Here is a 16,273-nt window from a genome sequence, read left to right on the forward strand (position 1 = left end):
AAGCTCAAAAAGCATTTGAGTCTGGTTCAGAAACCAAAGCTAATGGGCTATAATATTCTAGAACATATCATCTTGGACTAACCCTGAGGAAACTGACCTGCAGAATCTTCCAAACTGGGGAGAGTTGACTTTATTTTTCTCATTGAGTAGAAATCTGTGATAATTTGAAAAATTAAGGTAATTTTTTATTAGATCTTTCATAGCTTTAACCATTCTGATGCATTCTGAAACAGCATCTCTGATCTTGGTTGAGAGTTCTAATTAAGTCAAATACCACTAATGTCTAGGCACAGACCACAAACGATGAAAGAAAAACACACAGGAAAGGGTCATCCCTACCCTTCTCAAAGTTCAGTCTGTCTGGGAAACACACGTAAAAATTATCATCTGGAGTGATAAGTGTAACAATAGACACATATGGGGAACAACAAGAACACTGAGGAGGGGTTTTAGCAGGGAGAAAAATGGAGAAAAGCTGCCCAAGCAAAAGAAACTGCTAGAGCTAATGCATAAAAGTGTGACTATGGAATTAGGTGTCAAGGATAAAATATGAACTTTAAATTCAGAAAAAAAGCAAAAAAACCACTACCGTATTTGGGCTTTTCCCATTAAAATCTTCCTGTTAATTTTTTATGCACACATTCTTTCATCAAATAGGAGTTATATTTATTGCCAACCTAATTACTTAGTTTTGAGATCAAACGAAGGAAGGAAAGTATTCTCAGGGCAGGAGACGACTGCTCACTATCCCCTCATTAGTAAGTTAAATTGCTTATATTGCTAGTGTAGACCAGGGACCTTCAGGGGAAAGCCTCAGAATAATTCCAGAAGTCATTTTGCCAAGATTTTCTTTTCATGTGAACATCAACAAGTAAATGCTCAGTCTGTAGTGGCCCTTAAGCATCAATAGGAAGAATTTTTTGAAAGAAGTGTAAACACAAATTCTTGAAAAAACTGCAGCATGGTCACCCTCCTCTCATTTCCATCTAAATCAAGCACTGGGGCAAAGAGAATTGTTCTCCTGAAAATTCAGGTGGCTCTCAATTAACCATAGATGGGTTACCAGCTATAAATGGACAGTTAAAATTCTTAGACAGTCCCCAAAGCCAAATTTTACCTAAATGTTTCAACCATCTACCTCAGAAAAACCTCCCACAGTCACTACTAAAATTTGAGAAAGCACAATACTTTGAATTTATCACACATTTCTACTTGCACTATTTACTCAAAGTGCTTATAAGCTATAGGACACTGAAACACAGCTTTCAAAATGGAGGGAAAGGATCCCAAAGCAGGGAAATGTCTCTAAATTTAACTATCAGCCTCTGAAGAATTGAAATTAGATAGGAATTGAGCCCAAAATTTAATCTGAAAAGAAATGCTTTTTAGCCAGAATGCCAGTTTCAGATACCTTGAAACCCATTCCCATCACTTTCCCACCTTCCTTCCTTTTGCTTCACAATCCCTCCCTCACTTTTCTCAAGGAGAGTGAAAAGAAACCTGTTTCACTTACGATTGTGAAGTTCATGACTTTGAGAATCCAGATGGTCATGGCCAAGTTCACCAGGATTAAAATCATCAGGAGTAGGACAAAGAAATACAGGCATCTCTTCCTCCAGCCGTAAATCCCCACTTTGTAGACCTGTGGCCCCTCGGAGCCGGGCATGGCGCTCCGGTGGTGTGTGTACTGTTCCTGAGGCATCTGAAATGAACGAGAAAGAGAAGCACTCATATTAAACAGCTGAGAAGAGGAAAAAAAGAAAAAGAAAGGAAAAAATCAACTGATAAAGAGATATGGCTGGCTACTGTCTGTACGTTTCCACCCTCCTAAAAATCTGTTTCCTCTGGAAAAAAAGTGGTTCCTATGGATGCCTGCTTTAGCCCTCTCATTTTATGCAGCCATTCCTCATGATATGTATTAAGACATCCACACAAACACACACAGCTAATGGGAGGAAAGGGACTCCTAGGAAGCCATTTTCCAAATGACACATAGAATTCCAACATCTTTTTAAGGGAGGCACTCAAAGACCTATCAAAGGACTGAAGGTAAAATTTGGAATTGGTCTGGGAAAAGAAATCCATCCCAGCAGTTCATGTGGTGGTATAATAATACTGTTCATACAATTTATTGAGGGGGTAAAAAAAAAACCTCAAATGTGATCATTCTATATTGCCTAACAGGCAGTGGCAATGAGAAACAATTTTGATCTTCCTTCTATTTCAGAATTAAAAAGGATCCTGATGGACATGTGGCTTGAACCTAAACTGACTCAAGAATCTGCAACAAGTGATAGGCTGTGTTTAAGTACCTTCCTTGGCAGAGACCTCACTACCCTCTGAGTTAGCCCTAGCGAGTGTTAGAAAATTCTAATTGTTATCAATAGACTCATGTATTTAATTAATACAAAGGTGGACAGGAGTTGAGCGACATGAACAGAGCTTCCAGGAGTTTGCAGTCCAATGGGATGGATAAACTAGTTAAACATTGATTATAGTAAAGTGAGCAAAGTTAGGAAAATATTTCTCAATCTTAAGTAATATACCAAACCCTTTAAAGTAAGGAAGATTTCCCAAACCCCCAGTATGGACAAAAATTACTTCTATACTAGCATTGTTAATGAGGTACCAACAGAAATCTAGGTGAGCTTATCACTTCTACAACTCAAACACATTTTAAAATTAAATACAAACGAGTTTACAAAATCCTTATCATTCAAAATGGAAAATAACCGAGTGCTACAATGGATGACCACTTGCTAAAATTAAATGACATGAATGTGGTACCTAGTGCTTTAGTCAAGAATCCTCCGAGTGCAGCATCCCTACTTAGCCAGGAGCCACGTGAGACACTGAACCCCGACTGCTTGTCTCTACTCAGATTAATGTACTTACTTTGGCACTTTTACTTCACTTGTCCCTCATGTGGACATACTGCATTCCCTATGAAGAAGGGCTGCCTCTGTTTATTTTATTATATTCTTATTAGTCAATAGCAATTATATGAGTAATATATGGTACCGAAGTAACCATAATGACAAGCCAAAATCTGGGCCCCAAAATCACATTCTTGGTTAGTAGGTCATCTTCCAGATTGTTCAGAATATGTTTATTTTATGGTTTTTAGGTAGTCATTGAAATCTATACTTTTAACAATGGTATAAGCCATCTCTCCGAATATATCCTCAACTTTCTAGGTATTTAAATTTCTTGAACTCCAACAGCACCCAAACAATGGTATATAAATTATAGCACACTTTTCAGTGAATGAATAAAAAAATCAAGCCAACATTAGATATCAAAGCATGTCCTATAGTATTAAATAAAGAGCTATAAGGTCATAAATAAAGGAATTAAAACTTACACAACTTGCCTTACTTTTCAAAGGCACATGCAATTACATCAATGCTAAATAGACTTAGGACCAAACATAACTGTATTCCTTCAAGAGGCTATTTTCAGTGTTCATCTGATAATAAATCAATCTCTCTCTTGCATACAAGAAAAAAAAATCTGCTTCTTGTGTACAAAATGCAATCGGATTGTGTTTTCTGGAGAATGAGTACATTAAATCTTTCAGTTGTTTTGCCATTAGATAGGGAGGAACTACCAATTGTCAAAGCAGTGTCATAAATCTAAAGACTACCCATAATCATGGTCTATTTATATAATTGCCAAATATAACAAGTATAGAGTCTCCAAAGGAGGTTATTCTAGATGGACATGTTACTGAGGAATGGTCTCTAAAGATGTAACCTCATCGTCTTACAGCATTCAAATGTTTATACCTGGGATTGTCAAGGACTGACATTAATTAAACATGGCAATCTCAAGGACAGGATTCATTTTAATGACCTGAACTTAGGAAGAACGTTCCCCTAGACCATATGGCCCTGTTTCAGTTCTGCCACTGAAGCTACCACCAATACCTGAGAAACTATCTGCTGCCCATGCAGCTTCTTCCAATGGCCTCTGAAATGCCCACATGAGTCACAGGAGAGCCTTCCAAATGATACATTCCATGCTCACTGTGAAATCGTCACAAGGAACCCTGAGCGAAGCCCACTCAAAAAGACTCCTGAGCCCTATAGCTATTGCCCCCCATGCCCTAATTAAGGAAGCTGAATTGTGTGTCCAGTTTAAGGTTCACCTACATTGACACCCCACTTCTTCCAGCCAAGCTTTTGGCAACCCAACAGAGAAAGTGGCCTGAAAATGCTGATAGGGATAAAGTTTGTATCATGTTGACTCTCCTTCCTAAATCTGGCAGGTACCAAATAGCTAGTATGAAGTTAACCTCTTATTGCCCATCTTCCTGTATTTATCAGTAGATACAAGGTCTTGGGGCAGAAACACACTCACTCCTGGCATATTTTGTGAGGCTGAGCACATACTCTAATCTAACACTCTTAGAAACCATCACTTTCTGTCTTATTTCAGTGTTTCTTTATCAGCGGGGTTCCTCTTCAGGAGAAGAGCACATGTTTTCCTTTTTTTCCCCCCTCAAATAACACAGATATCTGGAAAATAGTTACAGTATCTGCCTTATCAATCTGCCATTATCAATCTACCCTGCAAGAATGCCATTATGTTTCCTGGTATGAAAAAAATATTCAGTGAATTTTCTAAAGACACACCACTGCCATCAAGTTTCCTGATTTTTCTTTTTGGTCTGTAAAATTTTATGAGCCACAATTAGCCCTACTAATAAGGTAGAGTCAAGGAAAAGGAGGCATGGACAGGCATTTTACTAGTGCTGGCTTGACTCTGTTACCCACGAGGCTTCATAATATTTTGTTCCATAAAAGAACATGTGTGAACATGGAACTTTGAATAAAAAGTGAGATATGGCAGGTCTGTATAGGTTAGAGTGAAATAGCAACACATCCCAAAGCAATTTGGGTGGAGAATAAAAATATATATTTGGGGCCCCCCTGAGTCGCTGGCGGAGGATGCAGAGGTGTTGGACTTCGGATTGTTGCTGATGTTCTCACAAACACTAGGGACTGACAGCTTGACATGCCGAGCCCTCTGTCTTGGGGCTTGCCCCTATGAAGCTTGTTACTGCAAAAGAGAGGCTAAACCTGCTTATAATTGTGCCTAAGAATCTCCCCTTGACTGCCTCTTTGTTACTCAGATGTGGCCCTCTCCCTCTCTCTAACTAAGCCACCTTGGCAGGTGACCCCACTGCCCTCCCCACTATGTGGGACCTGACTCCCAGGGGTGTAAATCTCCCTGGAAATGCAGGATATGACTCCCAGGGATGAATCTGGACCCAGCATCGTGGGATTGAGAACATCTTCTTGACCAAAAGGGGAATGTGAAATGAAACAAAATAAAGCTTCAGTGGCTGAAAGATTTCAAATGGAGTCGAGAAGTCACTCTGGTGGACATTCTTACGCGCTATATAGATAACACATTTTAGGTTTTAGGTTTTATTGTATTGTAATAGCTAGAAGTAAAGACCTGAAACTAGCAAACTCCAACCCAGTAGCCTCGACTCTTGAAGATGACTGTATAACAATGTAACTTACAAGGGGTGACAGTGTGATTGCGCAAACCTTGTGGATCACACTCCCTTTATCCAGTGTATGGATGGATAAGTAGATAACAGGGACAAAAACTAAAGGAAAAATAGGGTGGGATGGGGGGAATGATTTGGGTGTTCTTTTTTGTTTTAATTTTAATTTTTTTTCTTATTCTTTCTGGTATAAGGAAAATGTTCAAAAATAGATTGGGGTGACGAATGCACAACTATATTGATGCACAGTTGATTGTATACCATGGATGATTGTATGGCATGTGAATATATCTCAATAAAACTGAATTTAAAAAAAAAAGAATTTGTGCAAGTGCTAATGAGTGAAGGTCTCAGTTCAGCTACATGCCATGAGAGAAAGAAACATAGATAGAGTACAGAGCCAGTCTTCAAGAAAATCCCCAATCCTAATTTACTTTTTAATGCTAAAAAAATTTCTGATGACTTACAACTATGTCTGGGCACCACAATAGGTCCTGGAGATACAATTAGGTCTTCAAGAAGAGGAGACTAATCATAGTCTTGCTTCCACGAAGCTTATATTTTGATGGTAGATATGGATAATAAACAAGTATGTGACCGAACCCCTTAGAGCTAACGTGATATGAAGAAAAGAGAGACAGTTCCATGATACAGAATAGAGGAGTGAGCCACTCTGGTCATGGAAGGCTGTTCTGCCAAGGTGACCTTCAGGTGAGACCTAGGGGGAGAATGAGCTTTCCAGGCAGAGGGCACAGCAGGCACCCAGGCCTGGAGAGCAGGCTCCAGTTAAGGAGGATGCCAGCACGACTGCAACCGAAAAAACGCAGTGGAGAGGGTTAGAGATGAGATTGTAGAGGGAGGATGTGGCCCAATCAAGTGGGATCATGTAGGTTATGGTAAGTAGAAGGGAATAAATATAGCCAGACTGACAGCTAACTGTATTATCTTATAGAGGAATAAGCCAAGTGGCTCAAATCAAGTGAACTAGGTTTTTTTATGATGATGTGACTGTATATTAAAATTCCCGGTAAAAGTCAAATAAATTTCAAAGAGAACATGAATACATAACTGTATACGATTATAATGGTTAATATAAATAACAGGCATAAGTTAGGCTTTACTCACAGGTTCATTCTAGAGGTTGTTGAGGGATCTGAGTCATTTTAGATAATCATAGCACATAAGTAGTCTTCTGGTAATCATGTTAATTTTGAGGTCTCTGATTTTAAACTATCTGCTTTCAAGAGTCATTTTCATTCAGCTGTCCATACAAGGCATTAACCTTGGATTGCTAATGTTTAGAACAATTTAGGCAGTTGTAATGAACTCATTACTTTTAGTTTTGATATAACAACCAACAGTTTATGTTCTTGAAAAATTGATCCAAAAAAGTAAATGCCTGTTTATATTAAATAGTCCAGGAATGGCATCTTCTATTGAAACAAATATTTGGATTAATTTAAAGGTTAGATACTCCACCTTTTAGTTTTCTAAGAATTGGAATACGTAACTATATAACAATTTGTACCGAAAAAAAAAAATGAGATGAGTGCATATACTTAAAAGTACCAAAGATTATATAGTTCAGAAATCCTCTTTCTTATTGCATACTTTCAGTCTTTCTCCCTAGTGGCAACCACTACTACCAGCTTCTTTCCCATCCTTATAGAATGTTAAAATATGTAGGCTTTACTGAATATATATTCAATGCATTCACACGCATTTTAATTTTTTAAAACACAAGCAGGAAGATAGTTTTCACCTTGTTTAAACTTGGCCCACTTTATAATATACTGTAGCTTATAGACCGTCACATATAAACAGAGAAACCTGTTCCTTTAACAGGTGCACAGTATTAAATTGCACGGACATACAATATTTAATTTGATCAACTCCTTAGTGATGAATGATGAGGTTGTATATGGTAATTTTTGTTACCAATGATTATTTAAACAAATACCTACTGGGCACTTCCAAGGAAGTGCCCTAGGCACCCAGCAATTAAAACAAAAACAAAACACAATCAAAGACAAGTTCCCTGCCCTGTGGACCTCACATGTTAGTAGTGAAACAAACAGAATAAACAAAAAATGTAATTTTATTAAATTGGGAACAAATTTCACGCATATAAAATAAAGCAGGGGAAGAGGACATAAAATCACTGGAAGTTACTGTTTGCGGGATGGTTGCGGGTTTTCTGTGGGAAAAGGGCACAAATGAGCAATAGAGTAAAGCATGAGAATATCTGGAGAAAGCACTGCAATTGAGGGGACTGGCACAGAGACGTGCAAAGGCCCCGAGATAGGGACTTGCTTGGCATGCTTGAGAATAGAGTGAATCCGGGAGAGCGTGTTTGGACATAAGCTTGGAAGCACAGTACAAACCTTGGTGTGACGCTGACTGTGGCAGGCTGAGGCGTGGGAGTCAGACGGTCTGCTTTTTGCTTCGAGATCACTCTGGCTGTTCAGGAGAGATGAGATGGGCGGGGGCAAGAGTAGAAGTGAGGCTCCAACCCTGTGCCTACTGCAGTCCCCCAGAGAGAGGTGCCAGTGGCCCAGCCAGGACAGAGGTGGATGATAAGATGGAAGTTTGCTCTATTTGGAATGTATTTAGAACAAGATTTGCTGCTAGATGGGACCCAGGGTGTGAGAAAAGGACAGGAGTCGAGGAGAATGCCAAGGTTTCTGGTACAAGCAGCTAGGTCACTGATGGTGCGGTTTATTGGGATGGGGAACACTGGGGAATAGCAGGCTCGTGGGGCTGGAAGCTAACAGAGTGTCAAGAGGGGAGACAGAGTTCTGTTTGGTCACACTAATTTTGAAATGCATATAAGGATCCAACAGGCTGGCTCACGTAGGTGCTTAGAAATGAGACCGGAATTCAGGGGAAAGGTTGTGGTAGAGAGGTAAATAAGCAAGTCCTCAGCATATGAGTGTTAACTAAAGCCACAGGAATGGAGCATAACATGAAAATACATCTCTCAGAGAAGACCAGAGAAACCAAATTGCTAGGTCAAGATATGTATACATTTTGTTTTTAGGGACTTTGTCAAAGTGCTCCACCAAAATGCAATATGCCTTAAATTTAAATTTAAGACATTTACCTCTGAGAAATCAGATGTTTCATCATTATTATGCACATCACTTCTTTCTGTCCTAGAGATGCAGATGTGAGAGGTGACAGCTGAGGTAGTCTCAGACAGGTACATCCGTGAAACACATTCATAATTGTACCAGACATTCTCATATATATGAACTCATATGGCCTGGACAACAGTCTGATAAATCAGTATTATCAAAACTGTTTCACAAACAAGTGTGTTTAATGTGGAATGTACTTAAAAGGGCAGAAACACTGCTGCCACCTGTCAAGGATGCATTTTCCTTCAAGTCCTCCCATGGCACTGTTCTGGGCATTTGGGGTATATTAACAAGCAAAGCAAAATTCACTGGCTTCATGGTAGTCAAGGGAGAGACAGACAACAAATATTAAACCAAAACATGTCAAACTTAATGTTAGGAGGTGATGAGTACTATGGAAAATATAATACACACACACATATATATATCCACATATACATATATTTATATACATAGGAAATGGAGGATCAGGAGTGCTGGGGGGTGGGGGACAGATCAAGTTCAATTTTTTAAAGCATGGGGAGGGTTGTCTTCATGGATGGTTTTATTTGAGCAAAGACTTGAAGGAGTCTCAAGGGTTACTGAAGATTTGACTCTGAATAAAGCCCTCAGACATCCTGCAAAACCTGGCCCTTTATGTCGTGAGTTGAGGACCAGAAAAGAATGAATGGCAAAAAGCACTCAAATGCCTGACCACAGATTTAACCAAGTTGTTTTCACATGCAAAGGACACTGAACCTACCCATCAAGACCACGTCCACAGCCAGCTTTCTTAATAGGAGCTGCTGATCTTTTCAGCAAGCCAGCTACCCTGTGTTGTACAAAGCCAGCTCTTTATAAATTCCCATGGATGATTTCAACCAGAAGCAGATAATGACAATCACAGTTGAGCTACTACCACTCTTCTGTGACTTAGGGACCAAGCTGTGTGATAAAATAATAATGAACATGACTCAACCACTTAAGATCAGAAAATGAGACACAAAGCTTGAAGGGAATATGGAAAATATAAGTCCAAACCCTTATTTAATAGATGACAAAACCAGGTTCAGGGAGGTGAAGGAACTTAATCAAGGTCACAGCATAAGTTAGTGACAACGTTAAGTGCGCTAACCTGAAAATAGGTTTTTCCACATAAATGCCAGGCTTCAGGCTTTTCCACTTAAACTCCTGTTTCACATCGCTTTTCATCAACACCATATACATGCCTTTTGAACAATACTCAAAGGCAAATCACAACAAAACCATCAGTTATATAACAAAAAAATTTTTTTTTAAATTAAAAGACAATAAGAAATGATGACAAACACTTGTATAATAGTTACTATGTGCCAGACACTGTTCTAAATGCTAACTTATTTAATGCTTATGGTTAAATGACTGGAGTAGGTACAAATATCCCTATTTTACAGCTGAGGCAACTGTCACACAGAGAGGTTAAGTAACCTGCCTTAAGTCACTCAGCTTCTTAAAGACATAGCAATAATTTGAATTGAGTGTAACTGACTACTGAGTCTGTTCTCTTAAGTGTTAAATGCCTCCAAATATATGTGGATATCTGGAGAGAAATCATAACTTCTACTTAAAAATGTATTTTTGTAACTGTTTTAGTTAGAATTTGTCAACATGGACATTGATTTCAAGTCAATTTATCAAATACTTACTGAGTGCCTATTTCAGGTGAGGAGCATGTTACTCTAAGTATAGGCATTTTCTCCCAGGTAATAAACCATCTTTGGTAAATCTGAGACCCTTAAATTTTACAACATCATGAAAAACTGGCTACAAAAAAATTAGGCACAGCCTCCTATAGGGACTCAATAGTTCAATTTAATTATCATTGATTCTGTAGATACTCCGTTGACAATTGTGTTGGGCAAAGATCGTTAGCTATTACCTGTGCTCTCAAATGCTTGCTATAAAACCTGTGTTCTAACAGGAAACGTTCTTCCCTTCCATTTTAGTCATGTTATTTGATTTTTTTTAATCAAAGTTTCCAGAAACAAGCACAGCAATAGTGAAAAGTTATTATGTGATTACTATGCACGAGGTGCTTTGCTTGGCACCTGGCACATATGCATTTCTATCTATCTGCAGGTCTACTGAGGTATAATTCACTCCCAGTGAAATACACAGGTCCTAACTATACTGTTCATTTTTTTGTTGTGATAATATATAATTAACCATCTTTATTTTATTAGAGAAGTTGTGGGTTTACAGAGCAGTCATGCATAAAATACCGATTCCTACATCCCACCCTATTATTAACACCTTGCATTGGTGTGGCACATTAATAACAATCATTTTAACCATTTTAAGTGCACAATCCTGTGACATTAAGTGCATTAACAATGTTGTGTAACTTTCACGACTATTTCTAAAACATTTTCATCATCCCAAACAGAAAACTGAATCCATTAAACAATAACTTCGCATTCCTCCCCCCATCTCCTAGCTCAGCCCACAGTAACCACTATGCTGCTTTCTGTTGCTATGAATTTACTTTTTCTAAGTTATTTCATAAAAAAGAAATCATAAAATACTTGTCCTGTGTCTGGCTTATTTCACTCAACATGATGTCTTCAGAGTTCATCCATGTTGTAGTATGTATCAGCACTTTATATTTTTATGGTTGAAAACTATTCCCCTGCATCTGTATATCACATCTTGTTTATCCACTTATCTGCAGGCAATGATGAATAATTCTGCTATGAAAGCTGGTGTACAAACATCTGTTGGAGTTCCAGTTTTCAGTGAGTTTTTATAAACACGTACGTATGTGTAAACAACATTTAAACAAGACAGGGAAGATTTCCATCATTCTAGAAAGTCCTCTCCTGCCCTTCCTTACCAGTCTCCACTCCCAAAGGCAATCAGTATTTTGGTTCTGTCATATTTAACATTTTTGATCCTAACTACAATCCTATGAGGTGCTTATTCCAAGGGATAGTCTAATTTTGAGAGCTGTACTCTCGGCCACCACACGGTCCTAGTGCACCTCTTCTCGATAGAGGCCTGGCCCACCTCAACCAAATTCTGTGAGAGAATTAAGCCAGAATGCCCTGCCTTCTCTCCTCTGCACCTAGAGAGGTGCTAGACGTTTCATCCCGGAATAAAGTGAGAAACCGTCACAAATCATTTTCTTCATTCTATGATTCAAATAAGAAATCACTGAGAAAAACTGACCTTACAAATGTAAACCCCTACAGGGATCAGAACGGTGGGGCAAACGAACAGAGCAACTCTATGTCCTCTCAGAGTAGAACAAAAATCTACCCACCAACTGCTGTACCATGAGAAAGGAGACAAGTGAGGCTGAGCTTCAGCTTTTTCTAGAAACTCTATGTATCTAGATTTTTACAGAGCTAACTTTTAGATGCCTTGTAACATTCAATTTGAAAATAAAATAAAATAAAATAAAATAAACCTCTGTGAGCCAAAATGTACCCACAGCCAGCCCTTGGGTTGCTGGTTTGTGACTTGCTGTTTGAAACTCAGCTTGGAAAATAACAGGAATAGTTTTGCTAGAGACAGAAGTGAAGCCACAAACCTCTGAAGGTCACTGCCAACTTTAGGAGTCCCTGCTTGGCATTAGATGGGAAAAGCAATACTGTCCAGACTCAGGTTTGTTACCAATATCCTGACCACTAATAGAGTGTATGGTAACTTGAGTAAACAAATGCTGAACAAACAATGGAGAGAAAAGGAAGTGGTGATGGGAAGATGAAATGGAAAAAAAGAAATACAGGGGAAGAGCAAGAAAGATGAGCAATAGGAGAGAAGACAACCGCATAAGAATAGGAACAAAAGGAACCCAGACTGGTTCTGCTTCTCAGCTGTCTCTACTCTTAAGCAATTTCTCTCTAGTTGACCATGCCATGCCAAGCAGCACAACCCTAATCAGAGCTAATATGACAGGATGTTGTCAAATTACTGGCATGGGGAAAGGAGCCAACCCTGTTATTTACTTATGGTGAGGTCGATGAAAGCAGTTTCAGTGGCTGTATACTCTGACCCTGGCAAGTAACTGCCCAGTTTCCAGCTATCCAGGAAAAATTATTTGGAAGTCAGGGTGCTTTCAATAGAGTCTGATCCTATCACTCTGGCAAGAGAAAGTGATCTGAAGTAGGAGGGAGTTTCTAATCCCTGGCAATGCAGTTTTTATCAGGGAATTGTGCTTGCTTTAATAGGTGCCATCGCTTTATCGGCTAAAAAGAACAGAAGAAAAAGGTGATGGTATCTACATCTACCCACACACCCAAAGCTCCATTAGCACAACCACCAGCAAAGACGTCAGAGCAAACCAATCTCCCAGGATTTATATACCAAGTGAACCTCGGTGACATGTCCTCCCCCAGGCTTGCAGGCCTCTTGAGAGGCGGGTCGGGGGCCACGGCTTACATGGCTTCCTTTATATGAGGCGGTTCATGCTTTGCAACAGGAATTTGAAACAATAACGAAAACTATCACCTTTCTGTGTGGCGGCAAAGGTGAAATAAAAGGGGTAGTGCAAGCTGCAGAGAAATATCGGCAACATAGGAAATGTAACTTGGACGATTCAGCATAAAACACCCTCTCCTTTAGTTGATTGCCTCAACTCTTCCTTTTATTTTGACCTGTGTAATTCATCTTATAGGTGAGAAAACTGAGTTCCAGAGATTACAGGCATTGGTGGAGCCAACCCAAGATGGCTTCCACCTGTACTCACTCCCCTACCCCAACTCGGCAACAAATCCCAGCACCACCATGAGATGTGGTTTGGGAGAGTGAGTCAGGGCCACCACGGGTCAGAAGGAACAGAGAGGGCTCTGAGGAAAAATGAGAAAAAGCAGCCCAGGCTTCCCTGCAGTACAGTGAGGTTTCCATCACCGAAAGCACTGATGTCACATGTGGCTGACATCTGTCAAGAGGACTACATACGGGACTCCTGCTGGGATGAAAGATTTAGCCACAAGTGTTCCACAAGCCCAGTTCTGTGGACCAGTGTCTGGCTGGCTTTATGAGAATCACTAGGAGAGTTTTTAGAAACCAGGAGCCATGTCTAACTTGCAGGCCCCAACACCACAACTCTAACCTCAGAGATTCTAATTCACTAAGTTTAGAAATCATGGAAGCAGGTGATTTCTAAGGAACCTTCTAATACTAAGATTCCATTGTAACACTTTTTTCCTCTAACATGGTTGTCAGCTGTCATTGATGATCCAAGGCAGCTAACACGGAGCCAACACCAGGTGAGAGTCAGAAAACAACAAGCACTGCCCTTGTCTTAAATTACTTAAGTTCCTTAGGCAAATAACGTATCTGTTCTGACCTCACTGTCCTCCTTTTTAAAATGGAAGAATTCGGTTATTCGAGTTGTATTTTTCAAACTTTTTTATTCATTCATTCCTTCATATTTTTAAGCATCTGTGTCCAACACTGCCTCCCTACAGATATCCTCGCTGCTCTTCCCTGCCTGCTAATAAAATGCTGATGTGTTCATTATTAGGTAGAAAGCTCTTGATCTGAAATTTTAGGTTTCTACCTCAAATCCAGGGGTGAATCAAGACTGGCCTAAAGAAGTCAGGGTAATATCAATCCATGGGGCCAATGCCTGATCTATGGCCAAGTGACCCAGTGCTGGCAATGTATTTGGAGATCCAGGTGTAAATCTACAGGGGAAGGTGCCCCTTCCTGAGTAAAGGGACAGTGGAATGTGAGGAGAAATATTTTTCCCTTTAAGGTTCGTCCACCTTTGCCCTGACTTGCACATAAGGCCTGGAGATACAGCATGAGGATGTGAGCGCAGGTGCTGAGGATGGTGGACGCTTCCGTTCTTGTGGACATTGTTGAGCTGCTCCCCCTACCTGGTCTATATCTATGTGCAACCCAGGTACATCCCCCCTATAGGTTTAGGCTTTTCTGAGCAGGGTTTTTATTACTTGCAGCCAAAAGCAATGCTCACTGATACAGTCTTAAATCCCCTTTTTCAAATGAAATTCCTAGTATACAAAACAAAAGTGGCTGGGCCACAGTAGAAATTCTGACAGGAGTGTGCCCAGAGCCTCCCCAGATTCCTTCCGGGCAGCTCCATGGAACCAGAACGGCTGGCAGCAAGGTCTCTAATTTGCAGGACCCAGACCATAAGGGATCCTCAGGGCTTCTCAGGGGTTCTGGAAGTTCTCTACCAAAGTTGTTTACATGCTTTGACTATTTTTTCTTTTTATTTGCTTGTTTTATCAAAACAAAATTCCATCCTAGAACAAGTGGATCCAACTTACAACCAGGGCTGAGTCTGTATCTGTGTTCATTTTATGACCATGTTGGCAACAAGGGGTTCTATTCCCATCGTCATGAATAATGAGAAAGAAGCAGAGTGTGATATACAGCATTCCTTCCAGGTCAGGTCTAAGGACATCACGGCACACAAGTGAAGATAGAGTAGAGAAGAGAAAAGCAGTGGAGGAGTCAAGTGCCCACCCAAGATACATCAGTATCAGAGTGCTGAAATCAAAAGACTTTCCATATAGCTCATGTTGTAAGCCTTATTTAATACCAGGAAAGCACCCTCTACATAAGAAATAAATGCAGATAATTTAAACATTAGTGTTACATGGTTTTCTTTAAATTTAATCTGTAAATTTGTTACAGTGTTAGAGTCCCCTGAGAAGGCTTAAAGAAGTAAAATCTAGGTGGTTTTTGGTCTGTATGTATTTAAATAATAGGGTAATAAAAACAGTGTAATGAAAAAGGGGGTCTGCACATAACTCATATTCAAGAAACTCTGAGCTAGAGGGTTCCTCAAGTTACTTCTAGCTGATCAAATCCATGATTCTATAAACTTCCTAATTGGATAAAACCAATATTAAATACTCTCACCAAATATGAGTAATGCCCTTGGAGATGTATCCTACCATTAAAAAAATAATAAAAGTAAATAAATCTGTTCATTGAAATAAAGTGCACGTAATATTTTATATTCCCTTCCAAAAACACGTCTCAATAATCAAGTGTCCGTGGACAGGGCCTTGAACAAACTTTGCTCACTGCAATCACTCATCCATCTCCACCTGCTCCTTTCACTCAACATTCCCAGCAGAAATATCTCTGGAAGGAACAAATATGGATTAAAAATAAGGCCTTAAGAGCCTGTCCCCTCCCTGCTTAGGAAATCTAAACCAACGGGCAATGGCATTCTTGCAAAATGTGTTCTCTGGTTACTTCCAGAAAGCATGGCAGGGCCGGCTGACCACAAGGTCTCCCATTGTAAAGAGGGTAAAGCAATTCTCTGCACTGAGGCCCTGGATTATCCACACACATCAAGCTGAACAAATAGGTGCCAGGTAACTCTGGCTCTGCTTCTAATGTGTCTCCTTCCTAGGTGCAGCCCTTACCCTCTGCTGCATAGTTTGTGATGTGGCAACTCCTCCTTCCTGCACTACTGCCCTGGATGTGTCCGTGTCCCCCCCCCCCCCCTCGCTTTTTAAGCATCATGGGAGACTTCATTCCACCCTCCTTTACTTCTAAAAGAGAGAATGTCTAGAGTTTCTTCCAAGTTATAGGCACTGCTCTTCATAATCCTCCAACCTGGAGTTACTACTTCATGCCTCTTCTGATCAATGCTTGAAGGGCA

General features: G+C 39.9%; 1 protein-coding gene across 4 annotated transcripts in view; it reads right to left on the reverse strand.

Annotated features, from left to right (window-relative positions):
- The window catches only part of SGCD (sarcoglycan delta), a 1,065,755-nt gene that overhangs the window by 402,287 nt on the left and 647,195 nt on the right, over positions 1-16,273 (reverse strand). For 3 of the 4 annotated variants that reach the window (XM_037798832.1, XM_037798833.1, XM_037798831.1), the window contains one exon: positions 1,514-1,702. In XM_037798832.1, the coding sequence (XP_037654760.1) occupies positions 1,514-1,702 (189 nt within the window). Of the gene's footprint in view, positions 1-1,513; positions 1,703-7,905; positions 7,927-16,273 lie in introns of those variants that run through there. The other variant, XM_037798834.1, reaches the window with a different exon arrangement.

This window comes from Choloepus didactylus, chromosome 11 (genome assembly GCF_015220235.1).
Source record: "Choloepus didactylus isolate mChoDid1 chromosome 11, mChoDid1.pri, whole genome shotgun sequence".
Lineage (NCBI taxonomy): Eukaryota > Metazoa > Chordata > Mammalia > Pilosa > Megalonychidae > Choloepus > Choloepus didactylus.